The sequence below is a fragment of the Mobula birostris genome, chromosome 3 (assembly GCF_030028105.1).
Source record: "Mobula birostris isolate sMobBir1 chromosome 3, sMobBir1.hap1, whole genome shotgun sequence".
Classification (NCBI taxonomy): Eukaryota; Metazoa; Chordata; class Chondrichthyes; order Myliobatiformes; family Myliobatidae; genus Mobula; species Mobula birostris.
In genome coordinates this window covers 20,327,924-20,342,848 of record NC_092372.1, presented here as the reverse complement: position 1 = coordinate 20,342,848, position 14,925 = coordinate 20,327,924, and the positions used below count along the sequence as shown (strand labels likewise).

The 14,925-nt window shown below is 37.1% G+C and overlaps 1 protein-coding gene across 5 annotated transcripts in view; it reads right to left on the bottom strand.

Annotated features, from left to right (window-relative positions):
• The window catches only part of kiaa1328 (KIAA1328 ortholog), a 144,994-nt gene that overhangs the window by 77,894 nt on the left and 52,175 nt on the right, over nt 1-14,925 (bottom strand). For all 5 annotated transcript variants that reach the window (XM_072252345.1, XM_072252346.1, XM_072252347.1 and 2 more), the window contains 2 exons: nt 5,197-5,861; nt 3,860-3,961 (listed from right to left, as the gene is read on the bottom strand). In XM_072252345.1, the coding sequence (XP_072108446.1) occupies nt 3,860-3,961; nt 5,197-5,861 (767 nt within the window). The remainder of the gene's footprint in view (nt 1-3,859; nt 3,962-5,196; nt 5,862-14,925) is intronic.

The following is a 14,925-nucleotide window of genomic DNA, read 5'->3' as shown; positions in this document are numbered from 1 at the left end:
TCCGCCAGAGAAAGCAGGACCTCCCAGTAGCCACACATTTTAATTCCACATCCAAAGTAAGTGGAGTGCATTTCTTTGTCTTATAGATGGAGGGCACCAGAAAATGCGCTGGTCACCATACAATAGGCAGCCTCTTGTAGCTAATGTATTTATAAGACAGATATAGTTTAAGTTCCAATTCGATGCTACTGATGTTAGCAAACTTAATAACCAGCAATATTTCCACCACCAAGAAGAGATGCTCACCTTGTTCCGTTTAGGGATGGATAATTGCCTGACACTAAAAAGGTGCAAATGTTACTTGCCAGCTATCAACCAATGCCTGAATGCCGTTTAGGTCTTGCTGTATGCAAGGATGGACCACATCTTGTGCAGGAATTCCAAATGAAGTTGAAATATTGAAATCATCGGCAAAAATTCCACTTCCAACCTTCTGATGGAAGTAAGATCATTAATGAAACAGTTCAATATAGTTCAGTCCAAGGGATTGTCTGAAGGAAGTCCTACCTCGACAACCTGGGGCTGTGAATGATTGATCTTGAACAGCTGCATCCATCTTTCTCAGAGTGAGATAGATCTCCAACCAAATGGAGTGTTTTCTACTACGCAGTACCAACATCACCAAATTCAAATGAAATACATCACCAACACTATCATAAAGCATACAATTTTCACTAAATGCTTAACATAAATGGCACACCAGCATAGAGGTTAGCATAACTACTGCAGCACTAGTGACCCGAGTTCAATTCTGCTGCTGTCTGCAGGGAGTTTCCATGCTCTCCCCACAACCGCATGGGTTTCCTCCAGATGCTACAATTTCTTCCTACATTCCCACATTGACCAGATGGGTGTAATAGGGAGGGGGGACAGGCTCATTGGGCCAGAAGAGCTGTTACCATGCTGCATCTCCACTTTGGCCTCCACTACAGCAAAGCAGATGAATGCGTATTTAATTGCCTAACCAAGAAAATAATTTGCACTGCCTGCAAACAAAGCAAATGGTTTTGTGCAAGTCAAAATGATGGAAATCTAAAATAAATATAGAAGATATGAGAAATACTCAACCAGGCAATCATCAACTACATCTCCACTATGGAGAGTTACATCAGTGCAAGTACTTCTATCTTGTTAATATTTGCACTGAAGTTTAGTTTTTCAGATTTGCATCAAATACTTCCTATTGTGAGCAGTTTGTGTCCTTACCTAAGAAAGGAAGTGCAGGCATGGGAGAGGATCCAAAGGAGGTTCATTAGAATGATCCCAGGAATCATCCTGAGAAGTGTTTGATGGCTCTGGGCCTGTACTCCCCAGAGCTTCGAACACGGCTTCTCAGTCGTTTTTATGCCATGGACCCTTACCATTAACCAAGGGGTCCTTGGACCCCAGGTTGGAAACCTCTGCCTTAACATTATCTCGATGAAGGGTCTCGGCCCGAAACGTCATCTGTTTATCATTTTCATAGATTCTGCCTGACCTGAGATCCTCCAGCATTTTGTGTGTGTTACTCTGGATTTCCAGCATCTGAGAACCTCTTATGTTAATGCTTGAAGTTGTCTCAAATATCTTTCCTTGTTCCTCAGCAGAAAATAAGCTACCCTGCGTAATCTTCCTCCATTCTACATGTAACACTCACAACAGTTCCTCCAGCGTGTTGTGAGTGTTGCTTTGACCCCAGCATCTGCAGAGTATTTTGTGTTTTCCATTTTACATGTAACCTGACTGAGATCTCAGAATTTATTAATCCAACTCATTTTTATATAAACATCAGGATGTTAAAACTCAACTACTGTTTACTGCACTTAGTCTTATAAAAATTCAGATTTGATATCTATTCACTACCATAATTTCACCTCTCCAACTCCAAACTTGGTGATATCATGCACAATGGCCCTTGGCATTTCACTTTGATTTCTCAAGATTTGAAGAAAACCATCAGTATAATTGCTGAAGCTTTCAATCTTTAATGCAGTCACATGGCCAGACAAAAAGGGAAAATATTATTTTGCCTTTAGAGTACTATTTCAGAGTACATACTTAAAGACAAAATAACTTCTTACCCCATTCACTCTTCCACACTAGGGAAATAAAATTGCATTAGGTGTTACATAGAATGTATAAACAAACTAATATAAACCACCTTCAACTTCAATCATCAAAAGCTGAAGACATGATTTGATGTTCAAATGAGGCATCTTGACATGAATTATTCAAACATACATTCAACATAATATAAAATGCTTGAAGGATTATTCTATAAACATGCTAGTAAAACTGGATATTTTCTTTTTTTAAAAAATATGCAAATGATTAAGTTTTAATGAAGACCATTACAAAGAATCTCCAGAATAGGATTATTTAATATTGATTATTACTTATTTAACAAGTTTAACCTTCTCACTTTTCTTAAAATGTAGCAGAAAATTGTTGCCATAGATCTTGCAGAATTAAATTATTTAAAGCCACACTCAATTTAATTTGAATATTTCTTTAGGGAAAAGTGGTTAAACACCTTTAATGCATTCTAATTATTTCAAATTTGCATGTTAATTAAGGTAGATCATTAAACAACAAAAGGAAAGGTGGTCTCTCTAGACTTTTACCTCTCATCAAAATTTGTCTAGCTTAACTTTGGCAGACCCAAATTATTCTACATCACTAGACAACAATTTAACTGAAATTAAGAGACTTAAACAGATTCTTAACATTGGGTACAAAAAAAATGATTGTTAAATGTCACCATAGGGATCTATAATAGATACAACATTAGCAAAGTTCTAATAGTGGTAAACCTAATTAAAGCTTATATTTTACTCAGTTTATCATTGGTTCCTTGAGTTTCAAAGTCAAAAAAAGTATCTTTCAACTGAAATTTAAGACTAAGCAATGGGAAAGTCACAAACGCTGCAAAATCTAACCTGGTTTAAAAGGAATCTAAAACGCCCTTCGATTTCTGAATAGAATTCTAACCATCTGTCTGAAATAAACAAAATTCCTACGTCACCCAAGTTAACATTTCAAAAATGTTCTCTTGAAACATTAACTTATCTGCTTATCACAGATGCTGCCAACATGGATGGGTTTTTCCATTTAAGTTTCATAATAAGAGAATTGCCGATTAAACCTAAGAGTTTGACCAGCAGCCTTAGGCCAGTGGCTGCATTAGAAACTCATTTACAGCCAAAACCATTCTTTGCTCTGATTGAATTCCTCTGCAGGGGTTCCCAATCTTTTTCATACCACGGACCCCTACTATTAACCGAAGGGTCCAAGGATCCCAGGTTGGGAACCCCTGCGTCTAGATAATAAGCATTAAAAATTGAGGAAGAAAGATTCACAGTCTCTAACGCACACAAAGACAAAACTTCCAGCCTCTAATTGCTTGAAAAAAAAGTGTTTTCCATATTCCTAAGTGCTCTTTTAAGAAGATACTTCTTGATCAAGATTCTCCCACAAAAGGAAATAATTTTTATTGTTTTGAAGCCCTTAGTCATTTATATAAAAAAAATCAAACACTTGCAAAAGCAAGGTGAATTTAAGCTCTAAGTAAATTTTAGGCCACAACTTTTTCAGCATAGAAAGGTATCAATGCTGGGGTAAAGATGTGGACATGAGATACAAGAGATTTCTCCCTGACCCCACAAACTAATACCACTGTGAACAAAGTAAAAGTAAATTATTAAATAGAATGGTATACAGCATGCTAATTACCAAACAAATTAAGAGCATACAGCTGATAATTTTGTGAAAATGTTAAATCCAATGTCTGCTGTCGTCCACAACAGTACAGAAGATTGAATGAAAATGATATTAAACAGCTACAAAGCTTCAAATTCATATATTTGGCATAGTTTCTAACCTTTCAGTGGATCCAGCTGAATTTAGTAAAGAAATTCTTGTTTTGTTTGTTGGAATCTCACGATACGTCATGTCTTCTGCTTCTAATAGATTATGCTTGGACCTGTGAAAGCATTGAAAATTTTTTTTACATTGATAACCTTTACTTTCAGATCCTAATCATGAATAACAATTCTATTTTTATACATGTTTAGCAAACTAATATGTTCCACATCAACGTTTCAAAATACTAACTGGTAACTGCAATTAGGGCAATTTAATGATGTGATGATTTCTTTAGTTTAAAATAGTTCTTAAATTTTAACTGGATAATTCAAAAGGTCAAATCAAATTGCCTCACCTGCAATGGGCTTTCAAGTTATGTGTGCCGAGCACACATAACCTAAAAACATATAATTAAACAGGGAAGAACAGAATAGCTGTAAAGCTTGACTGAGCACACAAAAGTGAGTTTGCCTCTTTTTTACAGAGCAGCAAGCCCAAGTCACTTATCATATGAAGTACATATCTTAAGGGATATCATCACTATTTGAATTCTATTATACTTTAAATTAGTAAGGGTGTCAAAGGTTATGTGGATTAGGCAGGAGAATGAGGTGAAAGGGATATAAAATCAGTCATGACTGAATGACGAAGCAGATTTGATGGACCAAATGGCTTAATTCCGCTCCTATGTCTTATGATCTTATAATTTTTTTTCCTGATGTAAAACTGAGGCTGTAGTATTTTCATCATACAAACTACAATAGATAACAACTGTCAATTTCTCCATGAAGTATACTGGATGCCCTCAGTGGTTACACACATCATGTACTGTAGGCATGTAACTCTAGGCCAATATTATAAAAGATATCCTAGATTTCACAATGTTAAATTTACAGCCCAATGTAAACTATGCAATCAATCTGATCTGAATATTAACTGCAACCTTACTATGCTCATTGTGGTATTAATATGCACACACTGTTATGGTTCCCACACAACTGCCATTGAAATTTGCTTTTACTGTCAATTACTGATAATTATTTTTTAATGTTGTTAAAATCCCTACTGAATTGCAGCTGCTCCAAACATAATAACATTCAGAATGCCATGCAGGTGTGAAATTTAAACAAAAAGCTAAGATCAGTTAAAGTGAAACATTGGACAAGTTGCTACCACAGGGGATCCATTTTCTTCAAACTCATTAAAGTTGTTCCAGGAAAAGGGTTTCAACACCATTGCCAATAGACAATGCTGTCAGCTTTAATTAATATTATGTTGCCAATCTAATAAAGGTTAATTTTAAAAGGTAAATCACCTCCATTAGGATGGTCTAAGGTTCAATGGAGTTCTTACCTGCTATAATCCAACACTGACTCTTGTAACTGCTGTTGCTTTAAAAGGAGCAGAGCCTCCTGTTGAGCAAGCAATCTCTGCAGTGTTTCTTTTTCCAGCTCCAGTTCCCTTTTCTGACACAATAACTGCTGCTTTTGGTCTACAGGCATTTTCATTTCATGCAAAACGTCTCCAGTCATCATTCCTATCCGACCATTCACTGCTGCATCACAAAACATTCCTGGAGTGACATTATGTTCCATTAATGGAATAAAATTCCTGTTGTGGCCATCAGTGAATTGAGTTCCATTATCAGTCTGGCCTTTCAACCATCCACACTGGGGAGGTTGGTTACTAGTATCAAAAGTAAAACTGGATGTACCAGCTTGCAAATCTTTGATGTTATAATGTCTTACTAAAACTGGGTTTCCATGAATTGAAGTCTCCATTTTCATCTCACAACCATTTTGGAGTGGAAGGTTGTCCACAGGGTGAACATGATTGAGAACATTATGGTTTGGGAAATAACGAGCACGGTCACACTGAAGGTGAGGTGTTACAGATGGACAAACAAGTACTTGCTTAGATGTATTAACAGCATTTAATGTGCTAGGAGGCACAATTCCCAGGTAGGAGCCATTCAGGTTTGAAGCAGCTGTCTGAGGAGAGTTCTTCTTGGCATTTACCTAAAAGAAAAACATTTCAAAACATTCATAAAATTAATGTAAACACTGAAACATTAACTGGTGATTATCTTATTTCGGGTGCATTTCTAATGCAAAGTATTCTTCATATCTGAGAAATTTTACATATTTTCATAATTTGCAAATGAGAAAAATAGAAAATGCTGAATATTCACAGCGAATCAGGTGATACATATGGAGACAAAAAGCAGAGGATGAACTTTAATGAAGGTTAATAAATAAGATTGGCTGCAGCTGAAACAAACAAAAAATCTCAAACACGAGGAAATCTGCAGATGCTGGAATTTCAAGCAACACACATAAAAGTTGCTGATGAACACAGCAGGCCAGGCAGCATCTCTAGGAAGAGGTACAGTCGACGTTTCGGGCCAAGACCCTTGGGCCGAAACAACCAAGCATCACAACAGTGGTGTGTAGAAAAGCATCTTTCAAAGCGCAACATATTAAACCCTGAGGTGGACGACTACAGCAGCAGAAGACCCTGAACATGCACTCAGTGGCCACTTCATTAGGTGCAGGAGATACCAGAGTGTGTGTGTAGAACGGTGTGTCAAAACCCACACTTCCATAGTTCCTGTTCAAAGTTTTCCAAAGCTCTCCTCCCATCACCACCTACAGAACTCATGCCAAAACATATCATGACCAGGACACAATTTCCTTGCAGAGTGATGGCCTTCAATATGAACAGCATATGAAAAGGCATTCAGGGTTGTAAATCCCAAAGTAGAAAATTTTTATTCATTTATTTATTTATTTTACAAAATTAGTTGATCATGGCAGTCCTGGTTTCCAAACATAAAAATATTTTTAACCAGCTGAAAATTCCTCAGAGTAGACCCATTTGAACTTATCATCCAGTAACTTTATTCTGCCCCCATCACCCTGTACATTTAATTGAAGCACAGTTTTTCCTCCTGTTGGCTTTATTTTGAAATGTCCTGTTATGCTTTTCCCCAAGATATTTCCATCTACAGTATGGAAATGCCACCTTCAGCGAGTTCAGGGTTCATTCTCACTATCATCTGTTTTGCAACACACGTTGACCTAAAAACTGGAATCCATCAGTAAAAGTGAAAAATGTGTCCTACCACTCAATAGTGCAGTGTATTAATATACCAAACATTAATGTTACACCCTCTTACAGATCAAACATCAGTAAACTTGAGACTTAATTTACATAAACCAGTTTCACAAGCTACAAATCATTTCAATAGCCAGCATAGTGTCTGATCAATTTGAAGTAGAGCAGCCTGCCTTAACGAGAAGGATATAATGGAAATTCAGAGCAGCATATCAAAGTGTTAAGCAGTTGATTTGTTGCAAGACATAAATACCAAAACATTTTTCCCCATTTGTAAGCTAATAAATTTTAGAATGTACTTAAATTTATATTATTCACTTATCACTGTTTTTTATTTCATGGAGTTTAAAGTTGATGTTACCTACTGTGCTATTGCCTTCTAATTGCAATATCTTTGCAAGCACAATTTCTTACAAAGTACAAAACAATAAGGGTTAGTGAGTTAGGAAAGCAGAAATAATAATATTCGATACCATAAGATGTACAACTAGAGACTATAGGTCCCTTGGGGAGAAAAAAAGGCCAGGATTATGGACAAGCCATCATCCAGCATCATTACATTATGAAACTAGTAACGTCTAAAGTGTGCATAAATGATTAAACACAGAAATCATCAGTGAATCATAAGGTGCTCTCCACTGCACAAATAGATTAATTGTTCCATACCAAGCCTTCTTCTCGGTGTAACCCAAGATTTTACCAATTGTAGAAAACAATAATATCATGCCACCTCTGCCATTCCCCTCCCAAAATAGCTAAAATTACCACATTGCCTTTCAATTTATGAGTTTACAACAGAAGAAATGTTAATTCTTTCCATTACAGAAATTAATAAAAGTAGTCTTCCTGACTGAAAACAAATTCAAATTGTTCTAACTGCAAATTCAATTCATTGTTTGATTTAAAGATTCATGTTCTCTGTGAGAATGTTTCTTTAGATCCAAGCTGAAGAGTTGTTTTTTTTTCAAAAAATTTGTACACTGTAAGTCTTCGGCTATAAATAGACATTAAGTATATTCAATAGAGTTACTTAGAAACTCAAGGAATCAAGTGACATGGTAACCATAGAAAAAAGTGGCTTGAGACACAGGGTCAGCCATTATCTTACTAATTAACAGGTTAAACTCAATGAGGGATGGAAGGCATTTCATTTTCTGATGGTCATTGCTTGCATCGGCTTCCCATCACGCTCAGCCACATGCTACAACTTCAGAATTCTGTCACCAAATCCCTGGTCAAGTACAAGCTATTTCAGTTTCTGTTCACTGAAGATGAAGTTTAATTTCAACCTTTAAAACAACTTCAGCATCCAAAATTTTGCAGCAGACCCTTCATCTTATTCAATTTTATTTATGCCATGTACATGCATACAATTACTTTATTGTAACAGCCACCCCTATAGGGCCCGACCTGGAACATAAATGAATTTGAGCTTCAAAATTGACACTCATTAGCCCATTCTTTATTGATTCCAGCTACGAATCAGCAAAGTATTAAGGGACCAGATCCACATTCATCATTTTAACATTATGACTTTTTCCATTGTTTTATTATTCAATGTGATTCAATATTTTTTATGATCATAAAAACTGCATAATGCTGTCAAACAAAGATGTAAATTCTAAGCAATAATAAAGTTTTACAATGATACACACAATGAAGTTAGTGGGAATATTAATGTTTGAACAGAAAACAAGAACAAATCACACTTTCTTAGCTTTGGCAAATAAATAAATATTAAGTACTATTGCAGATGGGTTATATCACAACAATAATGATTTCTCAGTAGTTATTGGTACAAATCTGCAATGCAACTACATATGGTAGGGCAAATGGAGTTCAGCTTATGGGAAGTATACAAGAGATAATAATGTTACAGTTAAGTGGTAACAATGAAAGGAAAGAGCAAGTTATACATTACAAATTAAGTACGGTATATACAAAATACCCAAGTTCCATTACCATTTTCCCACTCCACAGTCTGATGTTGATAATAATGCAATGGTATTAGTCAATCTGCAATCCTTTCTTCACTATTGCAGAGAAAGCAGTGTTACAGCACCAATCATCCAGAGATGATTTACATCATTTAGGATTACCTGCATTCCCAATTCAAAACATTGGTGGAATTTGTTAGATTAGATTCAACTTTATTGTCATTGTGCCAAGTACAGATACAAAGCCAATGAAATGCAATTAGCATGTGACCAGAAGTGCAAAAGAATGGTATTATTTACAAATTAACAGGAAATAAAAAGTGCTACAGCATACAAATATAAAAGTATTGAGACAATACAATATGGGTGCAACACCGCTTAGTACTGTGATGTGAGGTTCAGCAGGGTCACAGCCTCGGGGAAGAAGCTCTTCCTGAGCCTGCTGGTGCGGGAGCAGGGGCTCCTGTAGTGCCTACCGGATGGGAGGAGAGTAAAAAGTCTATGGCTAAGGTGAGATGGATCCTTGATAATGCTTTTTGCCCTGCCTGGGCAGCATTTATGGTAGATGTTCTCAATGGTGGGCAATTGGGTGCCGATAATCCGCTGGGCTGTTTTCACCACCCACTGGAGTGCTTTGCAGTCTGCTACGGGACAATTGCCATACCGCACTGAGATGCAGTTGGTGAGTATGCTCTCAATGGTACAGCGGTAAAAGTCCGTCAGTATCCTAGGACAGAGGTGAGCTTTCTTGATGCTCCACAGGAAACAAAGGCACCGTTGCACCTTTTTGATCAGGATGGAGGAGTTCAGGGACCAGGTGAGATCACTAGAATTGTGGACACCAAGGAACTTGAAGCTTGATATAGAACATAGAATAGTACAGCACAGTACAGGCTCTTCGGCCCCCACTGTTGTGCCGACCCTCAAACCCTGCCTCCCATATAACCCCCCACCTGAAATTCCTCCATATACCTGCCTAGAAGTCTCTTAAATCTCACTAGTGTATCTGCCTCCACCAATGACACAGGCAGTGTATTCCACGCACCAACCACTCTCTGAGTAAAAAACCTTCCTCTAATATCCCCCTTAAACTTCCCACCCTTTACCTTAAAGCCATGTCTTCTTGTATGGAGCAGTGGTGCCCTGGGGAAGAGGCACTGGCTGTCCACTCTATCTATTCCTCTTAGGAATGCGTTTAATTGGAGTAAGGGGAAATACGAAGCTATCAGGCAGGAACTTGGAAGCATAAATTCCACTACAGCTCCACTGATGTAGATGGGGACATGAGTGTAGCTCCTAGCGTGCCTGAAGTCCACAATAATCTCATATGCTGATTACTGTCAAAGACTTCCATCAACTATTCACCATCAAAACATAACTGTCCTCTACTAATAAATAACATACAGTTCTTTTAATGAAAAGCCTATCCTTCCAACTAACGAGCTACTTAAACAATTAGTACTGCTAGACTGACAAAGACACTTTACATCTGACCACGTAAATGGACAGGCTTGATGCCATTCATATCAAGCAAATGGTGCGGACTACTGCCTTCCCAATTTACACTGCAATTTGAAATTAATGTCTGGAAAAAAATAATTACAGATCAATTTTGGTAAAGAAATTATGCATTCAATACAAAATTGATCCAGGCAAGAGTTTGCTGTTTTCTCATATCTGAAGTAGAACGATTTTTACTCAAGGGCCTTCTGGGGTTTAAAACTTATTTTGTACATTATGCCTGGATCTAAAATGATAAGAGAATCAAAGTTGTTCAATTATTTAGAATTCAACACTAATTGGTGTCTTACAAACTGGGAGCAACTGAAAAACACCAAGCAGCTTGCTGTGAAACATGCATACATAATTTATAAATGGCTCATTCATTCTCCTGCCTGTATGTCCAGTGCAACATGTTACTTCATAACTAATAAACTGTTTTAACACCTGTACATGTCACAGAATGTGTGAATAAGTAACCTGTCTCAATGATTTTCAGACAGCAAAATGTTTTATTACAGGTGTTAATTGCACCAGAGAGAGCATCTCTGCCTAAGCTCTGATGTGACTACCTGGCACGCAGACTGCACAGATGGTACCAATGTTTGGGCAGCAGCTCAATCTTTGCAAATGCCTATCTGCAATTCATTGTGCTTGTACCTGACCATTTTGCCTATACTTATTTCTTATTTATTTTTGAACACCCTGTTTTTCCAGATCTAAGTGTGCATCATTTACACATTTGTTCTAATGTTTCGCAGATGCCTACTTCCCCCTCCATGCAAGAATGAAATCATAGATGCAATGACAGAGTCACATAAAATTTGTCTTTAATCTGAGTCGACTATTACCAAAGGATCATAAACCAATAAAGGACACATCCAAAGTTGTGGCAAACGTACAGATTAGTTCCATTTCAGAATAGAAGCTCTCCAAACAATATCTGCTTTTTTTTTAATATAAATAGAAAAGACTATTTAACCCCTTCAGTGTGTTCCACTAGTCAATAAAATTATGCTGAGCGGCAATGTAACTTTATTAACCTATTTCAGCTCCTTATCCATATTTTTCCAGGCTAACAAAATTCCAGCTTTAACATTACAAATACACGAAATTCTGTAGATGCTGGAAATTCAGAGCAACACACACACACACACACGCACGGAGGAACTCAGCAGGGCAAGCAGTACCTATAAAGGGGAATAAGCAGTCAATGTTAAAGGCTTTCATCAGGACCAATTACAATTTTTTTTTTTTTTTTTTTTTTTTTTTTTTAAAATGTAACAAAAAACATTTTAACTTCATTCTTAATAGGCCCTGGCATCAAGGAGTCTCATAGCATGCTTTTGTCCTTCCAAGTGATTAAGGGTGGGATTTGAGAAGCATTTTCCAGTAAGCCACAATGAGGTGCAGAGTCTATTTTGTAACTGCCAATCACGATGCCATAAGGCGGCAAATGAACATTTAAAGCAATAAGATACCAATGAGGACATAATTTGAATAATGCCAATGTGTGCTGTCAGCACAGATAGTGTGTTCCATTACTTACTTGACTTAGTGGAAGACCTTGGGTAAAGTCACTTTTTGACCAACTCTTGTCATCACAGTAAGTGTGTAATGAGTCCAGTTAGGTTCTAGTTAAATATGAGCTCCAAGAACCATGGGAATACTAATTACATTCAATATTGAAAGGAAGACAGTTGGACTCATTAAATGAAGATGAAAGCCTTGGTCTAGAATTTGTGGTACCTAACCTAAAGGAATGCAGAGCACAAGAAATACAAAGCCAGTATGCAGTTACAGAAATTAGGAGGCAAATAAAGTGATGACCAAGGGAAATGGGGTACAAGAGTAAGGAAACAATGGTGCAATTGTACAGAACTATGGTGAGGTTGCATCCAGAGTATTGTATATCATTTTAGTCTCCATATTGATGAAGAACATTACCCTGGCAGCAATGCAGACAAGACCAACTAGTTTGATTTCTTTAATGAAGTGGTTATCTTATGAGGAAAGATCAAGTGATTTAGACCATGCTGCTTGGACTTTAGAAAAATGAGAAGGGACCTTATTCAAAAATACAACATCTTGAAGGGGTTAGACAGTATGGATAGCGTGAAGATGTTTCTCTGATAGGAGAGTCTATTAGCTAGGGGTTCAGACTCAAGATAAAACTAAAGAAGAATTTCTTTGGCAAGAAGAATTTTTTTTATCCTCTAGCTTCAATGTTGTGGGTACTGATTTATTAGACTTGAGAGAAAATCAAGTGTTATGGAGATCATACAGGAAAGTGAAGGTAAAGCCAACAATAATACAAGTCATACTTTTACAGTATAGCACAGAAAACTTGAAGCCTTACCTATTAATGTCCCTCTGTAATTTGTGGTTACAAATACCTTATAATGAAGCAAGTACCGATGATGGGTCTACCGTACACCCCTGCATCAATTATAAAGTTGTTTCAACAGATTCCAAACCAACAACTTTTTCTGTAAGCTTCCTCTACCTTGATGGATCCATACAAGAGGGGAATGATAGGCATACATGAGTGAAGGCAGAGTAGGAATAATGTTTGTGGATCATTTGTAGTTCAGAATAGACACAGAGCTCTGGAAAAATCTAATATCAAGGTTTATTTGTATTAAATTTCTGATGGCAGAATATAGAAGGAAGAGGTGGTGTGGGATGATGTTTGAATCAAAAGGAAAGTAGTAAGAGTATAATACCAAGCACACCCACAGTTTCCACAACTAAGCATAGCATAGAAGTGCCATTGGCCAGAAACATGTAAAGTTTAAGATTAATTTATCATGTTAGCTTTATTTGTCAAATCCTTCATTGATGATGGTTGAGCTGCTTACTATTCCCATTATTATTCCAATGGGTGGAAACAGCTTCATAGAAGGAAACTCCTTTCAATTTTTTAGTATTTATAGGTATATTGTTATTGTGCTTGTGCTAATATTAATTTTTAATTTTATTTATTAATATTTTTACAAATATCAAACAAATTTAAACATTTAATCCTAAGGGCAGCTATGACAATGAAAAAGGCTACAGTAGTGCCTGTCAGGGCAATTTAGGAAGCAAGCATGGATACCCTAGTAGCTGGTTTCCCAGTGAAGGACTGCAACCAGGAGGCTGCTCCCAGACAGCTCAAAAGGCCAGCTACCTACTAACTTAGGCACCTCCATTATTAGTAGAGGATCCAGCTCAACATGGCCAATATTTAACATAAGTGTATACAAAGTATCTAGAAAATCCAATGTCTATTTGTCATCTGAACTATCACAGACAACTAAATAATCACAGTAAATTATCTTCCTTTAGTCCCAATTCTCCTCAGCATTCAACGCTTGCAGCCACAGCTTAAATAAACATAGGCAAAATGTATTATAAGACCCAGGCAACCAGTTTTGATATTAGGAATCATTGCAGTTGATTACTTAGGAAGCTGAAAGTACTTAAATTTTTAAAAAATGACATTGTGTAGGCAGAAGAAATTAGTTCAGTTAGCCATTTGATTATTAATTTAATTGGCTTGGCACAACATTGTAGGCTGAAAGGCCTGTTTCTGTACTGTCCTATGTACCTCATCTCAGCAAAAATGAGGTTTTATATTTATATTGAAAATGGCCATCAATGCAAGAAATGCAACAAATAATGGGAAAAAAATCACTTTTTCTATATCAAGTCTCTTTCTTTAACAGTTAGAAGATAAACTAAACCTAATCAGAAAAATGTTGGGCTATGTGGGAGGGAAGGGTCGAGCTTGATCTGTTTAAGTCAACACCACATCATGAGCTAAAATGACTGTACTGTACTGTGCTGATCTGTTCCATGTTCTATTTATTCTCACCTGGACCTTATCAACTACATAGAGTGCAGAACTAATGAAATGGATTTATTTTCCTTTTATTGTAAGCTCTATAAATCTTTAAATTAGCATTAAATTCCACTTCATCAACTTCCTTTTCCAATTAAAACTATGGCACCAGTTAACATCGCAAACATGAGGAAATCTGCAGATGCTTGAATTTCAGGCAACACACATAAAAGTTGCCGGTGAACGCAGCAGGCCAGGCAGCATCTCTAGGAAGAGGTACAGTCAATATTTCGGGCCGAGACCCTTTGTCAGGACTAACTGAGAGAAGAGCTAGTAAGAGATTTGAAAGTGGGAGGATGAGGGGGAGATCCAAAATGATAGAAGAAGACAGGAGGGGGAGGGATGGAGTCAAGAGCTGGATAGTTGATTGGCAAAAGGGATACAAAAGGATCATGGGACAGCAGGCCTACAGAGAAAGATAAGGGGGAGGGGGGGGAAATAGCCCAGAGGATGGGCAAGGGGTATAATGAGAGGGACAGAGGGAGAAAAAGGAGCTAGAGAAAAAGAATGTGTGTATATAAATAAATAAATAAATAACGGATGGGGTACGAGGGGGAGGTGGGTCATTAGCGGAAGTTAGAGAAGTCAATGTTCATGCTATCAGGTTGTAGGCTACCCAGACGTAATATAAGGTGTTGTTCC